The 21,739-nt window shown below is 38.2% G+C and overlaps 1 protein-coding gene across 12 annotated transcripts in view; it reads right to left on the reverse strand.

Annotated features, from left to right (window-relative positions):
- The window catches only part of FAM241A (family with sequence similarity 241 member A), a 449,214-nt gene that overhangs the window by 20,169 nt on the left and 407,306 nt on the right, over positions 1–21,739 (reverse strand). For all 12 annotated transcript variants that reach the window (XR_005256769.1, XR_005256771.1, XR_005256773.1 and 9 more), the window contains one exon: positions 13,535–13,626. Coding sequence is in view for 2 of the 12 variants with exons in the window: in XM_038135580.1 (XP_037991508.1) it covers positions 13,535–13,626 (92 nt within the window). In the remaining 10 variants the exon portion in view is untranslated. The remainder of the gene's footprint in view (positions 1–13,534; positions 13,627–21,739) is intronic.

Raw genomic sequence — 21,739 nt, forward strand, 5'->3', positions numbered from 1 at the left:
GTAGCACACAGACTCCTTCCTGGTTCAAACAGGTCAAACATTTTTGATGGATTAGCCCTGGGTATAAAGGTCTTATACCAGAGCAGGCACTGTGTGTCCTCTCTCCCACGTGGTAGAGAGCTGGCATGAACAGCCACCATCAGCCTAAAATCAGGCAACATAAAGCAGCCAATTGACACAAGTCTGTGTGCCTACATCTGCTCCAGAGCAAGCCTTTGGAGCTATTCCCAACACAAAACTCATCTTTGTGGAGACTCAGAAGGAACAGGAATTAGATATCGTGGATGTCCAGAGTTCTCACTTGCTTGCTTCCTGCCACTTCCTATCAGTGGCAACTCAGCTAACTTCCTTTAATAAGTATGTGGTTAAGAACTTCAGAGAAAAAAAAAAAAACAAAAACAGAAAAAACCAACCAAAACTTTTTCCCTCTCTTTATATGCATCCAAGAGATGTAACTGACTTCAGTATGAGATTCACTCAGATTGCTGACTGCACAGTTTAATCCAAATCTTTTCAATCTCCAGAGTTCATCTAAATATTAAAAGGCTTGGAAAAAACAGGGGTTCTTTAAAGCTCGGTTAATGGAAACTTTTGTCATAACTGGTAAAAGGTCAATGTGGTTTTATACAGTATAATGGATTTACTGATGAATGGAACATTTCAAACTCTCTGATGGGTTTTATCTACTTTATATTCCAGATGTTAATATAAGTAAATTCTCTAAACTCTCAGACAATTTGTCCAGTATGACCATGCAGCTTATGATGGCCATTGCAGCTCTTACATGGATTTTTGAAGTAAAGCTGTTAAATTTTGTAATTTCCTTAGATCCTTCAAGCATATTAAGAAATACAAGAAAGGGCTTTTCCAGCACTGGATACAAAGTGAACTGGAAGAAATTGGAATTCAAAACATGAAAATATATTAAAGGATACTGAATAAAAATGAAATGAAACAATTAATTTGGTTCCTTTTTCTTCCATGTATAATGACAAAAGGACACTGAAGATCACTTCACATTAGCAATATCTTTCTCCAGCAGTTGATATGTATCATGAAATCTCATTTAAGGGTCATAGCAAAATATACATGGGCTCATATACAGGGGCTCAGAAAGGCAGAAGCAAAACAGTAACAGAGAAGTTCTATTACCAAAGGTCACCTGGAGCACTCCTAGGCATTGCAGGGTGCTTTTCTGTAGTACCTTTTCTAATGCATTTGCCAGTGTAATTTTTTAAAAATGTTTCAGGTAAATTCTGCCATTTCCCTTGGATGTTATTTCACAGTATAAAAAATCTGACAAAAGGCTCTTTCCTGGCTATCAAGTAGAAAAATTTCCTTTTTATTCCATTCTATTTTTAGGTGAGGTTAATTTATCATCCTTGATGAGAGGCTGATTTTCTGCATAGCCTGCTTGAATGATCAATATTTACCTCCACCTTATTAGAATTAGTAGGCTTTCAAAACAAAATTTTAAAACGTAAATTTGCTTACTTCAATTGCGCTGATCTTTTGTAATTTATTACCTTTTGTCTTGGCTACCACCTCAGAAGTGAGTTTTGATTTTCTTATCTTGCCATGTGCCTTTTATAAGCATTTACTTCACTGCAGTATAAGCTCAGAGCAGGCAAAAAATATTTTGAAAATGTATAGACAGTCCAAATTCACAGCAGGGTATTTATTTATTTATTACTTCAGGACATAGGAAGTATGGATTCAGTTTGCTGCTTGCTGCTACTCACAAAGCTCTTGTGCTTCCAGAAGTTTTCCACAGGAATAGAACCTTCTTCTTTTTGCAGACCTTTTTTTGCTGCATTCTGTAGCAATAAGACTTTTCTCTCAGTTCACCTGGAAGCTGAAATAAATCTGACATCTTTACGGTGCCACCACACCAGCGTCACAGGTCCCTCTCCCTGCCTCTCCCTTCCTCATCCATCCCTGTGGCCCATTGCCCTCCCACAGCTGCAGGTGCATGGAGGACCCTGCTGTGGGCCTGGAGAGAAACATATTGGCCAAGTATGACAAAGAGCTTGTGATCATTCCTAGCCCAGTCCCACAAACAGTTTTGTTGCCACTAAGCCAGGATGGAGCTTTGAGTCATAGGAACAGAAACAAATGGCTCGAGGCATGAGAAAGAGAAGGGAGAGGAAAACTCTTAATAAGGCACTGGTGCTGAACATTCCACGCTCTGAATGTATGACCTCATCCCCAATATTTAATTATGCTTGCTCTCCTCCACTGAGAATCTTTTTGTGTTTACATGAAAAAAGTCCCCCCCCCCCCCTTTTTTTTTTTTTTTTTTTTGTTTTTGTTTTAAGGACAAGGATATTCAGCTAATGGGTAATTTAATAAGCATGGACTCATAATGCAAAATTTGTTAGGCTAAAATAAACCCTTAGATTTCCTTAATGTGCTGTCATTTGTCCAAGTGCAAGTAAGGACAGGCCAGAATAGTAGGCTGCTGCTTGGGGGGTTTGTGTGTGCATGTGTGTTAAGTCTCATGCGGACAGATGAATTAGGGTTTTGAGCAATTCTGAGCATATAAAACTAAACTACAGAAAGAACCAAGGGGATGTGTGCCAGCAGAAGAGGCCCTTTGGTTAAAACTGGGAAAGATCACATTAATTCCTGATTAAAATCCTAAGCACCACAAGTGCTTAGGCAACGTAAGGCACTAACCTAAGGCAACCATGTAATTGTGGTAGCGTGATTTTCCCAAAGAAATATCAATGAATATATATGTGCATGATAAGGAAGAGGGATGGCCTTACTCAAAGTACTTCACTGGCAAGGCTTTCTGGCCCCTCAGAGTGGGCAGATGAACAGACATAGGGAAAAAGACGGGCAGGATCCCCATACAATTGATGTTTTGTTTTTAGCCTGGCAATAGAGACAGTATTTTATTTTCTGACAATAGCAGCCTGTGAGAAAGCTCCACATGTGTGTGCGTGTGTGCAAGACTCAAGCTGGGTCTGAGGAGTCAGGGCAATGCTTGGTGGTGACTTGAGTTTATGTGGCTCCAGTTTCATTTGCTGTAATTAATTTATTGTGACTACAAATCTGACAAGGTTCATTCAAGAGAGTTATTAAAGATTCAGAAAGGCCTAAGTGATTTGGTTTAAACTTGATTTTTTTTAACAAAGCCTGATTATTTGAAGCTGTCACATATTCTTGTGCTTCAGGGAAGGGAGTAATAAATTAGGATTTTTATCTTGGACTAATTTAGGGCTTTCCATAAAATCATGTGAATAATTCACAACAGATAATTTATTTGATTAATTTTACCTCTCTTCTTTGCTAATTGTCCCCAAGCAGAGCAAGTTTTTCTCAAAAGTGTTTGTTATTAAAATTTATTCGCGAAGTCTTTCCTTTAAACAAAGTTCTGGATCTGCAGTTAATTCATGACTAGATCTCTGTGAATACCTGACAGTCCTCCTGTGAGACAGGAAGGTAGAGCTGGATGTGTTTTCCTGGCTAAGGTCCCTTGTTTACTGAATAGCCAGTCCCTCAGCTGGGGACCCTCTCAAAGTACTTTGGGGGTCTCTTCTGACTTGTGCGAGGTGAGGAGAAAGCTAAAGTGATAAATACCACATCTGGTCAACCTGAAAGACATAGCTGGGAAGTGAACTGCATCCCAGTTGCACCACTGACTGGATAAAATGTCCATTAGGAAAGGTAAAGACTGAACCCATTGGCTATTTCTGGGGTATTTGCCTTGCTTACGATTGCTGTATCCTTGAAGAGGGGATGCAAGAGTCATGAACTAAGTCAAAGAATGTTTAGACAGCTAAGATTGCAGATAATGCAACATCAGACTTATCAAAAGTGTCCTGAGATGTTTGTGAAAGTGCCAGGGAACACCCACTGGTACCTTTGGGCACCTAAATAACCTCTGAATATGATTAAAATTAATATGAACAACTGTCCTTCAGAATTTTTCTGCTTTTTTTTCAAGCCCTAACTACCTACATTTCACTATGACTGAACCAGGTCCTTCCTAAGGGCCAAATTATAACACTTAGCTCTCGGACAAGAAGAAATTATTACAGATCAAGTCTTTAATAATTTAAACTACAGAGAGTAATAAAATCTGATATTTCTCTATTAGTTTAAAAAACAACACAAAGCAATGCAACAGAGATCTGCTGTGATAACAGGCTAAACTTCAACTAAGAGCCAAGACTTAATTACACTGCCCCAGCCTGGGTTCAGAGTAAACTAAAGACTACTATATGATTAACTCCTCTGTGTTTAGTAAGAGAAAGGGAGATTGCAAAATGGAAGCATCTGGCACCTCTCAGAACTTAATTAAAGAAATGCAAAGAAGCTTCTATTGCTATTACAATTTCTCCTTGGGGCAACAAAAGACAAATGTAGTAAGTAGGAAGGAGAAACTCTGAAATATGAAGGAACCCTCCCCAAACAAATACTGAATAACTGAGTTTTTCATGGCTGTCAAGCCTTCTGTTCCTTATCTCCTGAGCAAATTGGCTTAAATATTATATACTAAGATACTGAGAATACTGAATGAGTTCTGCATTGAAATTCCTATTATTTTTTTTCTTATACTTTGTTTTTCCTTTCACATCAGTGTTGGAGAGTGAGTGTAAAATATTACAATGGACCTGCATTAAAGCAGCAGCTGTTAAGTCTTTAAAGCTGCTCAGGGATCGTGATTCAGCTTCAGTGAATGCCTAGTTGACTTATTGCCTAATTATGGAGAGCTGGTGTACTTAAAAAATCTAACTGAAGTATTTAGCTTTTAAAATACCCTAGGATTTTTTCCCTTATCAGATTCTTTTTGTACTTCATGTTCAGGGAGACATTCAAATAGAGCAGATTTATTGTTCCCAAAGAAGTGCAAATCTGTTTTGGTACTGTATGACTTAAAAAAAGAAAAGAAAATTGCTAATTCCAAAGGGAAAAACAATGGAAAAGGAAAGTTACTAAAAGCTTTTCTAAAAGTTGTTTCATGTTCCTGTTCGTTCTTGTTTGTGTCCCCATTCCTCCCTTTCTAATAACTATAACTGCAATAAAATAATAACTTTGATAACTTTAAAAAATATCAGAATATAGTATTACTGGAGTAAAGCTATTTTATTTATGTTAAATGGGGTTTTCACTCTGAACAGTTATCCTGGAACATTTGTAGTGGGACAGCTTAATCCAGACCAATCTCATGGAGACCAGCCCATCAGACCAGCTCTGCTCCTAAGAGATGCTAAAATAGCCATCCAATTTAGACAGACTCAGGGCAGTGATTCTAAGAGAGAGATGCTCATTAAATTAAGACACCTAGACAAAAAAAGAAGCAAGCTGTTGAACCCATGCCTTTTTAGAATTCAAAGGGTTTTTTAAAGTATGTGATGACCTTCTTTGGACAAATTTAGCATCCTATAGCCTTTGCTCATAAGCACAGTTCCAGTAGGATCCAAAAGGTAGCTTTCAGGATGAAAGGTGCTCTGGTGCTCCACGTGGCTGCAGCAATAGCAGCCAGGGAGTGCTAGCAAACAGCACTTTGTGGAGTGTGTTTGGACTGTTTGTTAGAGAGGAGAACTGGCACTAAAAGCTACATATGTCACACGAGGCTGGCATGACATTGCCTTTGACACCGATCATTTGAAATGTGCTATTTTACATGCAGTGCTACACCTGGAACCTCAGCCTGAACTCACTGACTGTACAAGTTCTCAGTCAGCTTCATCTCTATCAAATGAGTGAGGGTGTGATCAAGAAAAAGAATAATAAGAACGTGTGTTGCTTCAAAGCAGCAAAGGCTGATTGTGTAAAGTAAAAATTTCTTTATTTTTTAGAGAGAAAATGTCAGAAATTTTAAGAAAATTTAAGTTATGCTGAACAGTTCCTAAGTATATTATCTATTAAAGCTTCTGATTTTTAACATTTGGAAATGAAAGTTCTGTGAAATTAAATTAAACCCCATTCAAATTGACATATTTGTGCAATTCAATGCCTTTCCTGCTTATTTTCTTAATTTTGAGTTTCTCATCAAGTTATATTCAATTATAATTTCCTATCCTTCCTGTCTGATTGGGTTTTTTTTTTCTTTTTATGCCATATGAGAGACTTTGTAACTTCATGAACTTTATAGAGAGGCACTTCTGCAAACCACAGTATAAAGCTATGAGGTTGTTTGCTAAGAAGTTGCACTGAATTTTGACAATAGTAATCATTGTTTTGTGCAATTGTTTAGTAATTGCTATGGCATATGTGTGAGTCTGTGAAACCACTGAATTCTTTAAAATATCAATCATATAGTGATTATCACTATAAGAAACCCTTTTCTGATCAAGGCAGACAAAATTATAGACATTATGAAACTTACTGGTGTATTGTGCTTACAGATGCACAATACTGATACACCTCTAGTCTTGTAAAAATGTATGTAAGCTTAAATTTTGCTTTTAGTCCTAGCCTTGTTCTGGAAAAATACATTGTCATTTGCAGCTTCAGGACTGGAGTTGGAACCAAGCAATCTCTTTTCTTTAAAGGGAGATCTGAAAGAAGAATGCCAGGAAATAGATGTCAAGAAAATTGGTCTCTGATTCCTCAGTACTGTGGTTCCTCTGAGATCCTGGGTCAAGAGTCTAGCACTGGGTGGCATTAGGAGTAAACATGAAGAGGTCAGTCTGCTTCTCATCACCTTAAAATGTTTCTGTATGCCCATGTCTTAGCCTCATCCTCATTCTCTTGTAACCTCTCCTCCTTTCTCAGTAGGAGCACACTCTTATCCCTGGTATTTTTGGGTGGGTTTTTTTTCCTCTTTGGAGAAACAATCATAAAACTCTCAACTACTTAATTTCTTTTCTTTTCCATGGTTAGAGATTGGTGTTTTGCAGTTAATCAGACCCCTGTTCAGGAACCAAGTTCTTTAGCATATCAGAAACACAGGCTGAAAAATGGGGAGTAGGGGAAACTGAATGGCCTAGTTTTGGTTACCATGACAACAATGATAAAGTATAGTCTTATTCTCAGTTTTAGAGTACCGTTCCTGTAGTACTTTTTGGAATTTATTTGGTAGAGGCAAGAACTTTTCCCCTCTAATTCCTTTTGTAAAGCTTTCTAATACTAATTCTGGGTTGAGGGAGAAGTAGAAGTAGGGTGGAAGTAGCAAGAAGGGAGGTATGGAGGAAGGCAGAGATGACAGCAAAGAGAAGGTTAGAAACTGTTCCTTTGTGGAAAGATTTGACATAAGACGTTCTTCTGAGATGTATAATGAAGATCTGTGTGGCTGGATAACTAGAATAATACAGCTCCATTGTGAGGTTCCACAGCATTGCAGGTAGAGCAGATTTTAAGAAGTACCCTGCCTCCGTGGGCAAGATGAGTGCCAGTTTTCATTATAGTATTTGTATTTAACAACTCAGCTAAAACTCATCATGAGAACCCTAGTAAAATGTTTCAGATCAGAAATAGCAACAGCATGATTCCAGGATGCTGTTATGTTTCTGGGAATTGCTTATTACTGGAGCTGCTTGTTTCTATGACTGCAAACAAATTGAACCTACTGTTTCCAGTTGTGTCTGCCTCCAGTGATGGTACAGGGTCAGGCAGATTCCTCCTGCATGGTGCAGATTGGCACACAATTGCACTTCCTAGAACAGCCAATTTAGGCAAATTCCTTGGAAAGAGTTTTCCTTAACAGAAACAAATGGGACTTTTAAGTGAGTTTCATGCATTGACAGGATGAAGCCTTTTGTTCTTTCTAAGAAAGACAGCTAAATACCTCATGTACTGTTTTCTTGTAAGTGATCTTACAATCATTACTTGTCCTTTTCCCAGTTCCCTTACAAGCTTTTCAGCAGAACAAAACTCGACAGGGTTGAGGAAATGTTCAATAGTTGTACATGTGTTGCACTAAGGAGACAGAAGGTTCCCTTATTTTAACAAACAGTAAAGAGTATAGTGAGGTCTCTGAGAAGCCTGGAAAGTAGATGGACTAACAAAACACAAATGGTTCTAAATGACCCCTGATGGAAAATGAACAGAAATATTAGGCCAAAAAGTGGATTGGCTGGTCAGGAAATGAAAACTCTTTTCTAGTTCCATGTCATCAACACAATATTCCTTAATTACCAACTGAAACGGTGTCACAGACCTGTCCTAGCACAAAGGCCTTGGCAGCTCTTCTCTATGATCTCACTGTGTTGCTTCTGGGAAAGTAATTTCTATGGAAAGCAAGGAAAGAACTGAGAGGGTCTTGTAGTAAGATCTGAATTTGCCTGTCCAGGACTGTATTGGCTGGGGGTTCTGCTGTGCACTGGCTGCTGACACATGAGGTGGATTTAATTCACTGGATAGAGTTTCAGCTTCCCTCAGTATATTGCATGTCACTTACACCTGAAATTTGCCTAGACATACTCATATTAATCATGAGCGGAATAGAAAAAAAATTAAAAAGCTTTCAACTACACTTGTTGCACAGATGACTGGCAAAATAACAATTTCCAAACGCCAACTGTGTTGCCCTCACCACAAGTAATTTTTTCCTCACTTATGCCATACAGATGTCCTCGCATCGTACCAATTCCAGCCTAACTCTCAGCTGGAATGGTGGAGAAGGGACATCAAGCAATGGGTGTGTTGGATTAAAACAGCATGAAAATAAAGGTTTACAAATTCTGTGCTTGGGTGTTTTACACCACTGCAGGAAGCTCTGGCAGTATGAATTGTCCTGCTTGTTTGGCTTATTTGTTGTCCAAAACTCTGAGTTTGTGCCACTCAGTGGCTGTCACCTTTTCCATTTCCCTTCTCTGTTGAATTACATATAAATCACTCACCATCACTCATGTAGCTCGTCTAACAAGCTGAGAGAAGAAAAATAGTCTGTCCTGCAACACTATTTCCCTAATACTTCCATGTATTTGAGGCCAGGTCACTTTCCTTTTAAGTCAATGACAGAAATTCTACTCCCTAGGTTAAGATCAAAATTACCTCCCCAGAAGAGAACTGGGTAAATTACATTTCCACAAACAGAGATCCTTGCTCAATAATACCTTACAGCTCATATAATCATTACCTGAAATTTATTTTTGCCTTCACGTTATTTTTAAACATAGAAGCCTGATGCCCAAGTGCCACCTCGTGGACAAAATGACTTTTTCTCCTGTCCTCGTCTAACCTTGTGTGCTAAAATTCCTCTTCCAGCAAGACCTGAGTTACAGAAGCCTCTAGGGAAGAGACCTAAATCAAGCAATTAATTTTATCTCTATAATTAAATTTATATCTATATATCTAGCTCTACATATAGATACATTGGCTTAAAAAACCCCAAAACCCACAACCAGACATAGTCAATGTGCACATCTATTGCTTCTTGCCCCTGGTAAATCCTGCCTTCACAGAGAGCTGACAGTGAGAAGCTTTGGAGAAGCTTTGGTGGCAGTCACACAGAAAGCCAAGAATTAAAAGCCATGTAGTGCAAACAGCTGGAAACTCATTTTCCTGAGGAGAAATCCTTTCCTCCAACTAGCTGTTGTCACTTTTCACTGCAGAAGTAGTTTTTACTAGTACTGTTTTCCTCTAAGCTTCTGCAAGAATCTGATTTTCTGCTAAGTTTTATATTCCTGCTGAGATCCACGGCATAAAGTTTGGAGGAAATGGGAAAACCTGGGACTCCTGAAGGATTTACTTGCTCAGACTCGATACACTAATGGGCTTTAATTTGTGACCTTAGCCAGGTACAGGAATTTCAGCAGTGAATGTGAGCTAGATGCCTGAAGGCTCAATGTATGTGAATCTGTTCAGCTGAGCAAAATAAACTATTCACTGCCAAGTCCATGAATATTTGGGGCACAAGAGCTTTCCAGGAAGATGCAAGACACTCTTCATGGGGCATTTGTAATACAATCTACCCAAGGAATGTTTTTTTTTCTGATGATGATCACTGATAGATACCTCAAATATCACAGCTGAAGTCCTTCACTAAAGTATATTTTAAAAATAATTCTATCTCAAACTATAACTACATTAAATGGAGATCCTGGTCCCAGTAAGAGTGTGCTCAATCCCTGGTCATGCTCAACATGACTATTAGTGTCCTTGACCATGGGAGTTTCTCTGCTCTTCGCTATATCTGGCAACACTGTTAGTGTGTGGAAATTAATACAACATAATAAATAAATATAATATAATAAATATAATAAATATAATATAATATAATATAATATAATATAATATAATATAATATAATATAATATAATATAATATAATATAATATATATAATATATAAATATAACAATATATTATATTTTTTACAATTGATGAAAACAATATTAACAAACACCACTCTTATGTACCTACCAATACATAAAATGTAGTGGAGTTTCACTGTGACTCATTTAGACCTTAGCCACTAGGCGGTAGTATAAGATTAAGTCATGAAACAACATCTGGTAATTTTGTTTTCATTTTGCAGCAAACTTCAAAACACATCCCAGCACCATAGCAAATACTGTAAAACACTTCTCTGTTTATTTATCAAATCAGAAAGACTCTGAACAAAAATATGGCTCACAAGATTTACTTAACTATGGATCAAATGCATTATTTGAAGCTGATCAACCACCAGGACAATAGGTATACACCACACCTTCCCCCATCTTTTCCCCTCATCTCATCAGTTAGTGATTTTTAACCAAATACATTTTAGTCATTGAAGAGCCTTATTTAGAATAAAAAAATACTATATAATCAAATTCTTTACACTGTGCTGTGAATCTCATACTGGAGCTGAATTAGGTGAACTAATTATAGGAGAAGTTCCTTTTCAGAGAATCACAGAATGGCTGAGATTGAAAGACACCTCTGGAGGTCATCTAGTCCATGGATGGTCGAGCAGGACCATGTCCAGCTTGCTTCTGAGAATCTCTGAGGATGGAGATGCCTCAACACCTCTGGGCAACTTTTGCCATTTTTTGACAACCTTGGAGTAAAAAGAAGCTTCCTTCTGCTTAGACTTCGTGTTTTTTAAAAAATCTGTGCTTTTTTGCCTCTTGTTCTGTCAGTAAGCATGACTGAAGAGGGCCTGGCTCTTGCTTTTTTCCCTCTCATTGGGTGTTAATATACATTGAAACAATTTAATTTCAGTTTTGCGAGTACTTCAGATGAATAGGGAAATTCCAATCTGGGTCTAAAATGACAAATTAATTTTATAGGTGTAGAATGATAAAAAGGAAGATTCCATGACCACAGGGTACAATACTGAGTGCATTTTGGGAAGCTGTAATGAAATAAGTCACCCTGGTTTGCTGCGTCTGCTGTATTTGACTTCAGCAGCTCATGTGAGAATGTGGTTGGTTAAATGCCTTCACTGACTGCTGAAAAGGATATGCCAAAGTGAATTTGGGTAAGCAAGAAAAATAATAGATATGCAGCATTTTGGCTGCTTTTCACGCAAATGAAACAATCTGATCTTTCTGGAATACCACCTGGGAGCCCTGAATTAATGTTTTATTGAGATCTTCATCTAGTGTTCTTTTATTCTACCAGGTAAATAGAAGTCCTGCTAAAATACCTGGGGATATTGTTTACTGTAGGGCTGTACTGCAATCTTTCTCTTGGTTTTATTTTCTAATGATGGGGGAATGCAAGGAGATAATCAGGAAGAAAGCCTTTTTGTAGATTTTCATAACTTAAAAGTTTTTTCTCTGGTGAGAAGAGGAATGCAGTACATTATTAGGAAGACTAAAAAGCTTTCCTTAATTTTTCCTTATTTTGCTAAGAAAAGACTAACTTTCCCTAGCAGTATATTTCAATTTTTTAAGGGTTGCCAATGTCCTTATTAATGTACATTTTGTACAGGGCTGTTTAGATCCACAGTACTGCAAAGTGAATTTTAGACCAAGAATGGAAATAAGCCATGAAGTCCAAAGTAAAACAGTAAGGTGTTGTAATCTCAGGGTTTGTTTCTAGCCTGTTACACTGAGAAGAGCCAAAAGCTACAGAAGATTGTGGCCTCACCCTTTTTGAAGAATAAATTCTATGAATGTTCTCATTTAGCTGGAGTTCTGCCCTTTAAATACAAACAAAGTCATGAAAGTTGATGCTTTTTAATTCTGAAGTCAATATATTGGTATGCATAACTTAGTGAGCAGAAAAACTGTAATTATACTCCAGCTAAACCTATCTCAGTCTTACAGAACTTTTCCCACAGATACTGATTTCTACTAGCTTATTTTCAACCTAAATTTGACCCATCCTTGATCAGTGTTTGCCAAACCAACCAGGGCTCTGTACATTTCTTACTTCTGCACAATGTTTTTGAATTATTTTGATCTCTCAAGGAAAATGGAAAGACTCCCAGCACCTCTAATAGTTCAGGATGAGGTCATACACACTATTATGTAAGTAACTTTTTTTTATCTCCTTTCATCCATTTTAATCTGATGCAAGTCATGAGTCCTCAAGGCCCCTTTCCTTTTCCTTTTCTGTTGTTTTTGGAGGAGCTTCATGCCATGTACTCTGCTGAACTATAACATGAAGATGGATACTGTAGGGGAGGGGGAGTCTCACAAAAACCAAACAACAACAACAACAACAAAAAACAAAAAACCAAAAAAAACCCCAAAAACCCCCCAAAACCCCCCAAATTGTCCTTTGTTTTTTATCATGAAGAAATTTCAGTCTGAATAGGTCGTGGTATGAACAACAAATATTGCAGATGTTGCAGTTCTTTGTGCTGTGTGATAGTATAGCTATTTCCTGGGTCTGTAGGTATTGATATATTACATAAAAATGCTTGTGGTTCTTTCCATAAAATAATAACATTAAACCCTTGCATCTTAATATATTACCTTGAAAACTCAAAGAGTCAATAGTTATTTTGGGAGGCTATCCAAAGGTTAACCAGATAAATTTAAAATTATGGTCATAAATAATCTAAACAATGACCAGCCGTAGAAACAGATGGTGCTTCTGGAAGGGCCCAAACCATTTCCACCCTTAATTCAATGTAAACCTCCTGTTTGGAGCTCTGGAGCTGAGGTCCTTTATGCCTGCCTTTAAATCCTTAATTTCTTCAAAGGTGAGATTTGTGACACAATGTGTGAAGCTTCTTTAATCAGAAACAATGCCAAGCCCCTGTTTGCATGACAGAGATGAACTGAGACAGCTCTCCCGAAATCAGAGAGAATGATCACAGAGTTACACAAATTACAGCTGAACATAACGAGCCCATTCAGCCTTAGTTTCCACTGCCATTTGCTTATCATTTGTAGCACAGATCAGTTCCTGCTATGGCATTATGAATTGTTACTTTAACTTGCTAGTATGTATTACTCCATGTCTGAAAACAATCAGTTTTGGTACCCACCTCTGATATTTCTATAGTTAGCTTTGGGTTTTTTTCAAGCACAGCTTTACTTACTTTGGTTACTGGATTTGGCAGAATCAGATGCTTTGTGCTTGAAAGACATGAAGTTACTGAGGCGAATGCTCTGAAACACTCACCTGAGCAAAATAACTCAAATAACACAGCTCTGCAGGGGCTGGGTTTTTAGACAGCATGAAGGTTACCTGAATGATGATGAACCCACTAAAGGAGCAGTGGTGGTGAGTTCCAGCAGACCTATTCCCAGCTTTAGGGCTTTTTTTATCCCTGCCAGCTCCTGCCAGGAAAAAAAAAAAAAAAAAGAAAAAAAAAAGGAAAAAAAAAGTGGGTGGAGGTTTAATGCTAGGATGTGTTCACTAGGCAAGTTCTTGCCAAAAACCCTCTTTATGGAACAAAAAAATCATTACATCATAATAATTTTAAAGAATTATGTGAAGTAAGTGCAGGATATGCTCACTCCATGTAATTTATTAGTTCCTGTTCTTCATCAATCTTTCAGTCTCTTCTGCAACAGCTTATTTTTTACTTCCATGGTACTGAGGTCTCCCATTCCAAAAGGAGGTAAAGGTATCCAAAATGGGAAAAAATGTCTGAGAATTTATGAACTAGATACATGGAGACATAAAACACCATTAAAATCCAAAGAAATGGTACAATAATTACAACTCTGGGGCAGTGTGAATTAAAAGCATTTCCTCCTCTTTACAAAATACCCTAGAAAGAAAATTCAAGAGTCAGTTGCATAAACCTACTTTTGCTCTAAAGTGGTTGATTATGGTTGTCTTTTTGTCTCAGTCAAGAGTCAGAAAACAGCTCTATTTATTTGATTGGTTTGTACTGTTTCAGGATATTCATAACTATTGATAAAACATGCAAGTCAGTGGGTGGAGATATTTAATACTGAACAATTCCTAATGAGTCATTGGAAAGGAGGAAAAAAATCTTTTTTGTAACTTCTGATAGAGTCAAGGCAGCATAGCAATATTTGCAGTTCCAGAGACTAGGTGATGTAGTTGTGGAGTTAGTTTAAGGTCTGTCTCTTGAAAGAGTTGAAAGCAAATACCTTCTAGGATAAAGGAGTTAATATGTTTTACAGAACATGGGAAGGGGAGATGAACAGAGAAAGAGAGAAAGAAAGCATATGTGGAGGAAATAAATCTGTCTAGACCCCTGGAGTACTCTAGAGAAGTTAAGTTTTAAAAGCTTGCATAAGAATAGCTTCCAAATATTTGTGTCAAAAGCTTCTGTCACTAAGGCATCTGAACTTTAAAACAACACTAAATAAATATACCTTCACAGTATTTTGAAAGAGAAAGAACTGAGCTACAGGGCCAGTGAAAGCTTGATTTCCATTTCCTTTCAAGTAGGCTTGTACAATTACAGAGTCATGGATGTGAAAGTGCTTCCTGGTCACAGCAAGAGCAGTGGGAGATTTGAGTAGCCCCCAGCTTGTGCCTGGTCCTGCTTCTCTTGGGGGGCAACTGGGAGTCAGAAATGGGACCCAGCTTTGTGTACATGGAAAGCAGTGTGTCCCACAAAGCCAGAGCTGCTGAGTGACATTTCTGTACCCCACACACACTTATCAGTTTGTACTGGCCAATATTATCCATCGCTGTTGTGGCCCTTGTCACTTAAGTCACTTAAGTCACTGTTCATTATTATCTTCTTATAAGTGAGCAATGCAGAATTGCATTCCAGCATATAGCATGAAATACTTGCTGGCCCTCTGAAGCAACATCTCTAGATGAAAACTGGACTGATCTGATGGCTCTGTGGACAGTGAGCTCCTCTGAGAATTGAATGAGGTGGATTTTCTCTACGAGAATTATTAACTCCTGAACGCTTCAGGGCAAAATGCGATTACTGTGTCTTACTGCACATCTCAGAGCTTAACGGAGCATTTGGTGTTCAGAGGATGAGTAATTTCTGTTACAAGAGTGATTTTCCTGAGGGCTCTCTAAATTGACGTGAGCTTTCCTAAGCAGTCTGTGTGCTATTGCTAAGTTTGCCTCAGAGCCTTGTGCAATAGTGCCTTATCTCAAGTTGTGCTCCTGTACACCACTGAAATATAAATATTTCCTAACAATGTTCTGGCAAGTCAGAATGATTCAGAGCATTGGTGGCATCCTGAGGGAGGGCCAGGCACTACAGCACCTTCTCTGTCTGTATCCTGGGAGCTGGTACTGAAAGAGTGCCTGGTCTGCTTTGCCTGATTTGTCTCCAAAGAGTCTGTGAATTCACTTACGTTTTGAGGTTCTCTCATTCCTGATGGGTGAACTCAGCACAGTTGATTCAGAGAAGGGAATTTCAGTTACTGATGATTTTGCAAGGTTATTTATACAAAGACATGTTTACGCATAAACACATATCACAGGATCACAGAATGCTTAAGTTTGGAAGGGTCTACAATTGTAATTGCCTTGTCCAACCACCCTGATCAAGCAGGGCTATCCCAGATCACATGGCACGGGATTGTGTCCAGAGGTCTGTTGAGTATCTCCAGTGAGGGAGAGACCACAACCTTCCTGGACAACCTGTGCCAGGGCTCGGTCACCTGCACAGTAAAGAAGTTCTTCTTCATGTTAAGGTAGAACTTCCTGTGCATCAGTTTCTGCCCACTGCCTCTTCTTCCATTGCTCAGCACCACTGAGAAGAGCCTGAATCAATCTCCTTGGCACCCTCACTTTAGATATTTATGCACACTGATGAAATCCCCTCTCAGGGGATTTCCCCGTCTCCTCCTGTGGCTGAACAAGCCCAGGTTCCTCAGCCTTTCTGGATATAAGAGATGTTCCAGTCCCCTCATCATTTTTGTTGCCTTCTACTGGACCTGCTCCAGGAGCTCCATGTCTCTCTTGTGCTGAGGAGACCAGAAGTGGACACAGCACTCCAGATGTGCCTCACCAGGGCTGAGCAGAGGGACAGGATCCTGTCCCTCAACCTGCTGGCAATGCTCTTCCTAAGGCACTCCGGAATACCACTGGCCTTCTTGGCTGGCTTATATACATATGTAGAAATATAGATTGATATCTGTTTCTACAGTGACTAAAGGAAAAGGAGAAGGAATAGGAAGGAGAAATAATGAAAGAAACAGAAATATTTCAAAAAAATGATGAAAGATCAGATTCTAGATTACCAAAAGTCAACCCTAACTTGACAGTGAAGACTTGGCAACAGCAGGAAACATGGAGCTTTTGTTTCATTGTATCAGTTCCAAGATTATAAACAGCACATTTTCCTAGATATTCTTCCAACATGAGATAAGCCTGAGAAACAGGCCAGTATGAGCAGTGTTTAGCTTTCCTATGCAAGAAGAGGCTGGGTGCATACTTTGAACCTTATCTTTCACCACGCACAATCTAAACAGAAACATCTTAAGAGAGTTTTCAGTGTCAGGACATCCCTCCTGCATCTCCTTTGCTGGTAGTATTACTGAAAATATTGAATTGTTATTGCTACTTCCACACAAGATGTGAAAATGACCGTTCTTTTCATTAAAATTGAAAAAAAAATTGAATCAAGACCAAGCAGGGAGGGTTTTTGTTCTGCCAAGTAGGAGAGCTTAAAATGTGCTAAGCAGACTTGTTTGAAAAAAAAATTATTCCAGCTCTAAGAAGTAGTTTCAGTGATGTTTTCACAAACCCTTTTGCCAGCACTCTCATAAACAATCTAATGTGTCAATCCTAATTTCTGACAAATGATGACCATAGGACTATCTCAAAAGGATTTGGGTTCTCCTCCTCCTTATAAAAACAAGGAGTGCACAATATGATACAGGTGTTAAATTAGCATGAGTATTTGCAGATGCAGCCAGTACATCCATCTCACAATTATCTTTTGGTAAAAAATGAAAAGAAATATCCAGTTGAAAACTAGACCAGAAAAGAATTTTCTTCTAGTGCATCTTCATTAATTCTATGGAGTTACATTGAAACCAACAAGTTCAGCCAAATTATCACACAATTAGAACAAAAATCACACTTCCCGCACTTCTGCTGGTGTCAGAATTACAGCTGAAACAATTACTGCTTGAGATGATTTTTAAGTTCCATGAAAGCTGTGCTTACGGATTCAACATTACATTTTAAGTTTACAAATCCAGTGTCAGAAATCAATGGCATAATGTTCTTATAGTAATCTAGGGAAAAGCCTTTTCTAAACCTAATGTACATTGTATTTATTCCTAAAAATCTCATCAGCTAATCCCTTAGAAATAAACTCTTGTGCTATAGATGTCACGTATTTTCCTGTCTGTGCTTTCAATTCAAATGAATGCTTCCTTTTTTGAATTCTGTCACAGAGTATCTTTTACCTCTCAGCAGCCAAAGAAAAGAGTTAACTTCCCAGGAAGATGGAAGACTCCTATGCAGAGTTTATGAAGAAAAGTAGGGATGCATGCATTGCACACCTTCAGCTGTGTACATGTTGCACACAGGTCATTTGTCAACAGCCTTACAGTGGGCAGTCAGTCTGCTACAGAGGGTCCAGTTGTGTGTGAGGTTCATAAACATTCATACAAAAAAATAATCTGTCATGGATTCTGCTTGTAGAGTTCAACAGAGGTTGGATTTGTTTTTTTCAAGATTTGACATGTAATTTCAATTAAAAAAAATTAAACATATCTTCTTTATTGCCTTGTTCCTAAGAAAAAAGTGGGTAAGCATTAACTCCAGTATCATTTTAACCCAAATCACTGACAGTATTTCTTTTATATCCATAAACTGTCTATTGCAAACACTTGTTCACTTATTTTTTGTGCTGGAGATTTCTGCAATCTACTACCACACGGGACCTATCTTTTTCCTAATGCAACTACATCTTGGCCACCTGTTATTTCATGCAAAAGTCTGGGATAATTAAAATTGCATAACAAGACAAAGAACAGGTTTACAGATGGATTCATTTCCGCAAAAATAATCTGAAGGTATTTTGAAAATTCGTATGTTCACATGCACAATGGAGAGTCATGAAAACCTTTTAATTTTTGGACTCTGTAAGGAGACTCCCACCAGTCCTTAGGGATGATGCCATTTGTGCACCTCAGCAAGCATTAACTGAGCCTCCAGCTGGCCTCTGGTAGTGCAAGCAGTTACCCTGGCTGTGAAGCTACTGTGGCTGTCAGAAAGGCAGATCTATCACAAGATACTAGATGATTTTTCCATCGAGGCTGGTATTTTTCACTAGCAAATCATAAACAATCGATGTCCCACAGAAAACTAGAACATCCCATTAGACTAATGTGAGGTAGAAATAGCAGAACATACCAGGCTGCTGATGAAATTCAACTACCTTTCTAAGAATGAAAAACTCCATGAACTGGTCAATTGAACTGGTCAAGTCTTGAAAATGTTCAGTTATACAGCTTATCCAGTGTATTCTCCCCTGGAGAACAATCTCACTGGGGTTTTCTCAAAAATGGCACGGATAACCTACCATTCCCTTTCTCACCTGTCAAATGTGGGAGTGAGTTCATATTCAGTGCTAAAACTTTATTCTTTGATTAATGGTCACTTAAATCCAGAATATTGGTTTGAGTATGTCGTGAAATGGACAAGTTAGTCACAAAACCATTGTTGTCACACAGCACTGATGAAGAGTCATGGGAGCAGTAACTGATGAGCACTGGTGTTCCGCAGAGCTGCTTTGTTGTCCAGCATCATCTGGGAGACCCTGCCTTTGAAAATGAGTTTGCATCACTGATTCAAAACCCTACAGAAACCAGTGGGAATTGAAGATTTTATGCAACAAATTGTATTCTTCACTGTTTGACAGTAAAAGGGCACTTAGCTCTAATAATTTTCCTAATGGCTTATCTTGCCAGTTGTAGGATGTTTCAAAACTAAACTGCTCTGTTTGCCAAAATTAACAAACTATGACATCACTTGCTTTTGAAAGAGAGAAGTGAAAATTTTCTTGCAGTAAAAGTCCAGACAATTACCATGTGCATTCCAGACAGGATCACAACATTTGCATTGCTTCTTTGTGCTAGCTCAGGAGCCCATCTTTTAAAATAAGTTATTTATCCATCAGTTCTGAATGTTGTTCCATTCTTAAATTCCTCTCTATCAGGTGGCTTAGAAACCTGAATGCTTGCATTTCATATTTGGCCAAAAATAATGAAAATGCAACAGATAAAATAAAGCTTAGTGATATATTTGAAAAAAAGGGCCTCATATAAAATGAGGTTAGCTTGGCTTATATTATACTCAGAGCATAAGTGAACATGCTAAACTTTTTTAGTTGTTCTTTATGCATGCTCTTCTTTATATAATATGAAAGGCATTTATGATATATATTGTCATTTCAAGTATTCTTGCCAAGCAGTTTCTGACTCCTTTCATAAATTTAAAGGAACTACATAACAGTTCAGCACATTTAATAAATATACTTTATATGGAAAAAACTTTTTGGAGAGTTGTAAGTTACATTTGATCTTAGAAAGTTCTGCTTTAGCTTTGCAAAAGCAAGTCAATCATAATCTGATTTAATACCTTATGCTAATGATAACTTAAATACAAATGCAAGCATAAATTAGATGCACTGATAGTCTCTTACTGCACTTTAAAGGCTTCAGATAAATCTGGAATGCACTCAGAGAATCCTTTAGTGAGAACAGAGAAATATTAAAAAAAAATCCGAATTTGTAAAAGTGCCTCCATGGGACACAGACTATGAAATGATTTAGACAAAGAAAGGAAATATAGCAGTGGAGTAGGGGAAAAAGAAGAACACTAATTTCAATTCTCAGCTTGCAACAGATCTCTTGTGCTGACTTTGGTGAAATGTTTCTGTCACAGAATTCCCAGGAAATTAAATTCACCTGGTTTGCAGTGGGTGAGAGCTCGGCTGTAAAGCAAGAGCGTGGCAGAGTGAGCAGCTGTGGTAAGGTCTCACATCGTGCTGGCTGTCTTCTCCTTAATGCTCCGTGCAGGAATATCTGTCCTGATTCCTGACCAATGCTGATTTTCCAGCATTGGTCCTCCCACAGCAAGACTGAAGCTCTCACCCTGTGACTGCTGTGACCCTGGAGCCACTTCGTTGTAGGATGCTTTCTGAAGGGAATCATTCCCAAAATGGGACAGAAGCTCTGAAATGGCAGCAAAAGGAGCAAAGCTGCATATTCCAGATTGTCTGTTGCTAGGAAAGGACCAAAGAAGATGGAAACAACAAAGGCTTGTAGTTGTCCTCTTCTTTATCAATAAATGCAATCTTCAGTTATTATTTACTTTATGGGCCCAAGCATCCTGGGCATTTTAACATAGATGTGCCACATTCTTATGTCTTCCTTTAATCTGCTGCACTTTATTTTTAAGTGTCATGCTCAAGTATAACTGTATGTTTTGCCTCCTGCCTTGTTGCATTCCCAAAGGTTGATTAAGTAGGTTATAATCCTTTAGAAGAGGTCTACTCTAGGCTTAGTAATGCCACAATGTCTTGCTTTTTTATGTATTCAGGCAAGCTAGAGGATTCCTCATATTTATTTTCTAACTCTGAACAAAAAGTATTAAGTGCTTTTTCTGGATGAGTCTTCATTCCACCACTTTTCTCCCAGACCTTTTGTGAAAATCTCATCACAAGAGGGTACAGGACATTCATCCAGCCTTAGCTATACTTCTTTGTAAACTTGATAAAGGGAAGTGAGGGCTTTACAGTATGTGCCACCTCAAAACATCCTGTTGTGCGGGTTTGATACAAATTAATTAACCAACTCTCCTGGTTAGAAATTATGCAATGTCTATAGGTTACGCAGAATGTACAACTTCTCTAGGGATTTGTATCCTTCTGCAAATAGAAAATTACATTGCCCAATTTTTTACCAAGACCTCCCACCAGATGTCCCTCTTTGCCCACCAAAAGGATAACAAAAGACGAACTGTTAATTTAAACCTGTCTGTAGTGATTCAGTTCTTCATTATGCTATATCCTGGAAAATTAATTATCGTGTCTTTACTTTGACTCAAATAGCAGCTGCTTTTATGCATGATGCCATAATAGCATCAGCCTGTAGGAAGAGCACATAACCTCAAAGTCACTTTATACCTAGAGAGCCTGAGCCCGGCAGAGCAGATCTCACAGTGCTTGAGAAATGATGGGATACTTCAGGTGCCTGTTTTCCAGCACTGGCAATTACACACAACCTCACTGGGATTGATTTTAGTCAATTTTTAGGGAATTGAAAGAAATATAAAGGCTGCATTTGAGTCTTTTTACCTACTCATTGGGAATTTTTGACACAACAAAGACAAAATATTCCAGAAGCTTCAAAAAGAAATAACGTGCAACTGAATTGGGCATTGTCATGAAGAAGGAAATTTAGAAATGCCATTTTATTAACATGCTTGCTGGCATGATGGTCACTAATAATGATGTGCACAAAAGAGCCTGAAAAA

Source organism: Motacilla alba, chromosome 4 (genome assembly GCF_015832195.1).
Source record: "Motacilla alba alba isolate MOTALB_02 chromosome 4, Motacilla_alba_V1.0_pri, whole genome shotgun sequence".
In the NCBI taxonomy this organism is placed as follows: Eukaryota; Metazoa; Chordata; class Aves; order Passeriformes; family Motacillidae; genus Motacilla; species Motacilla alba.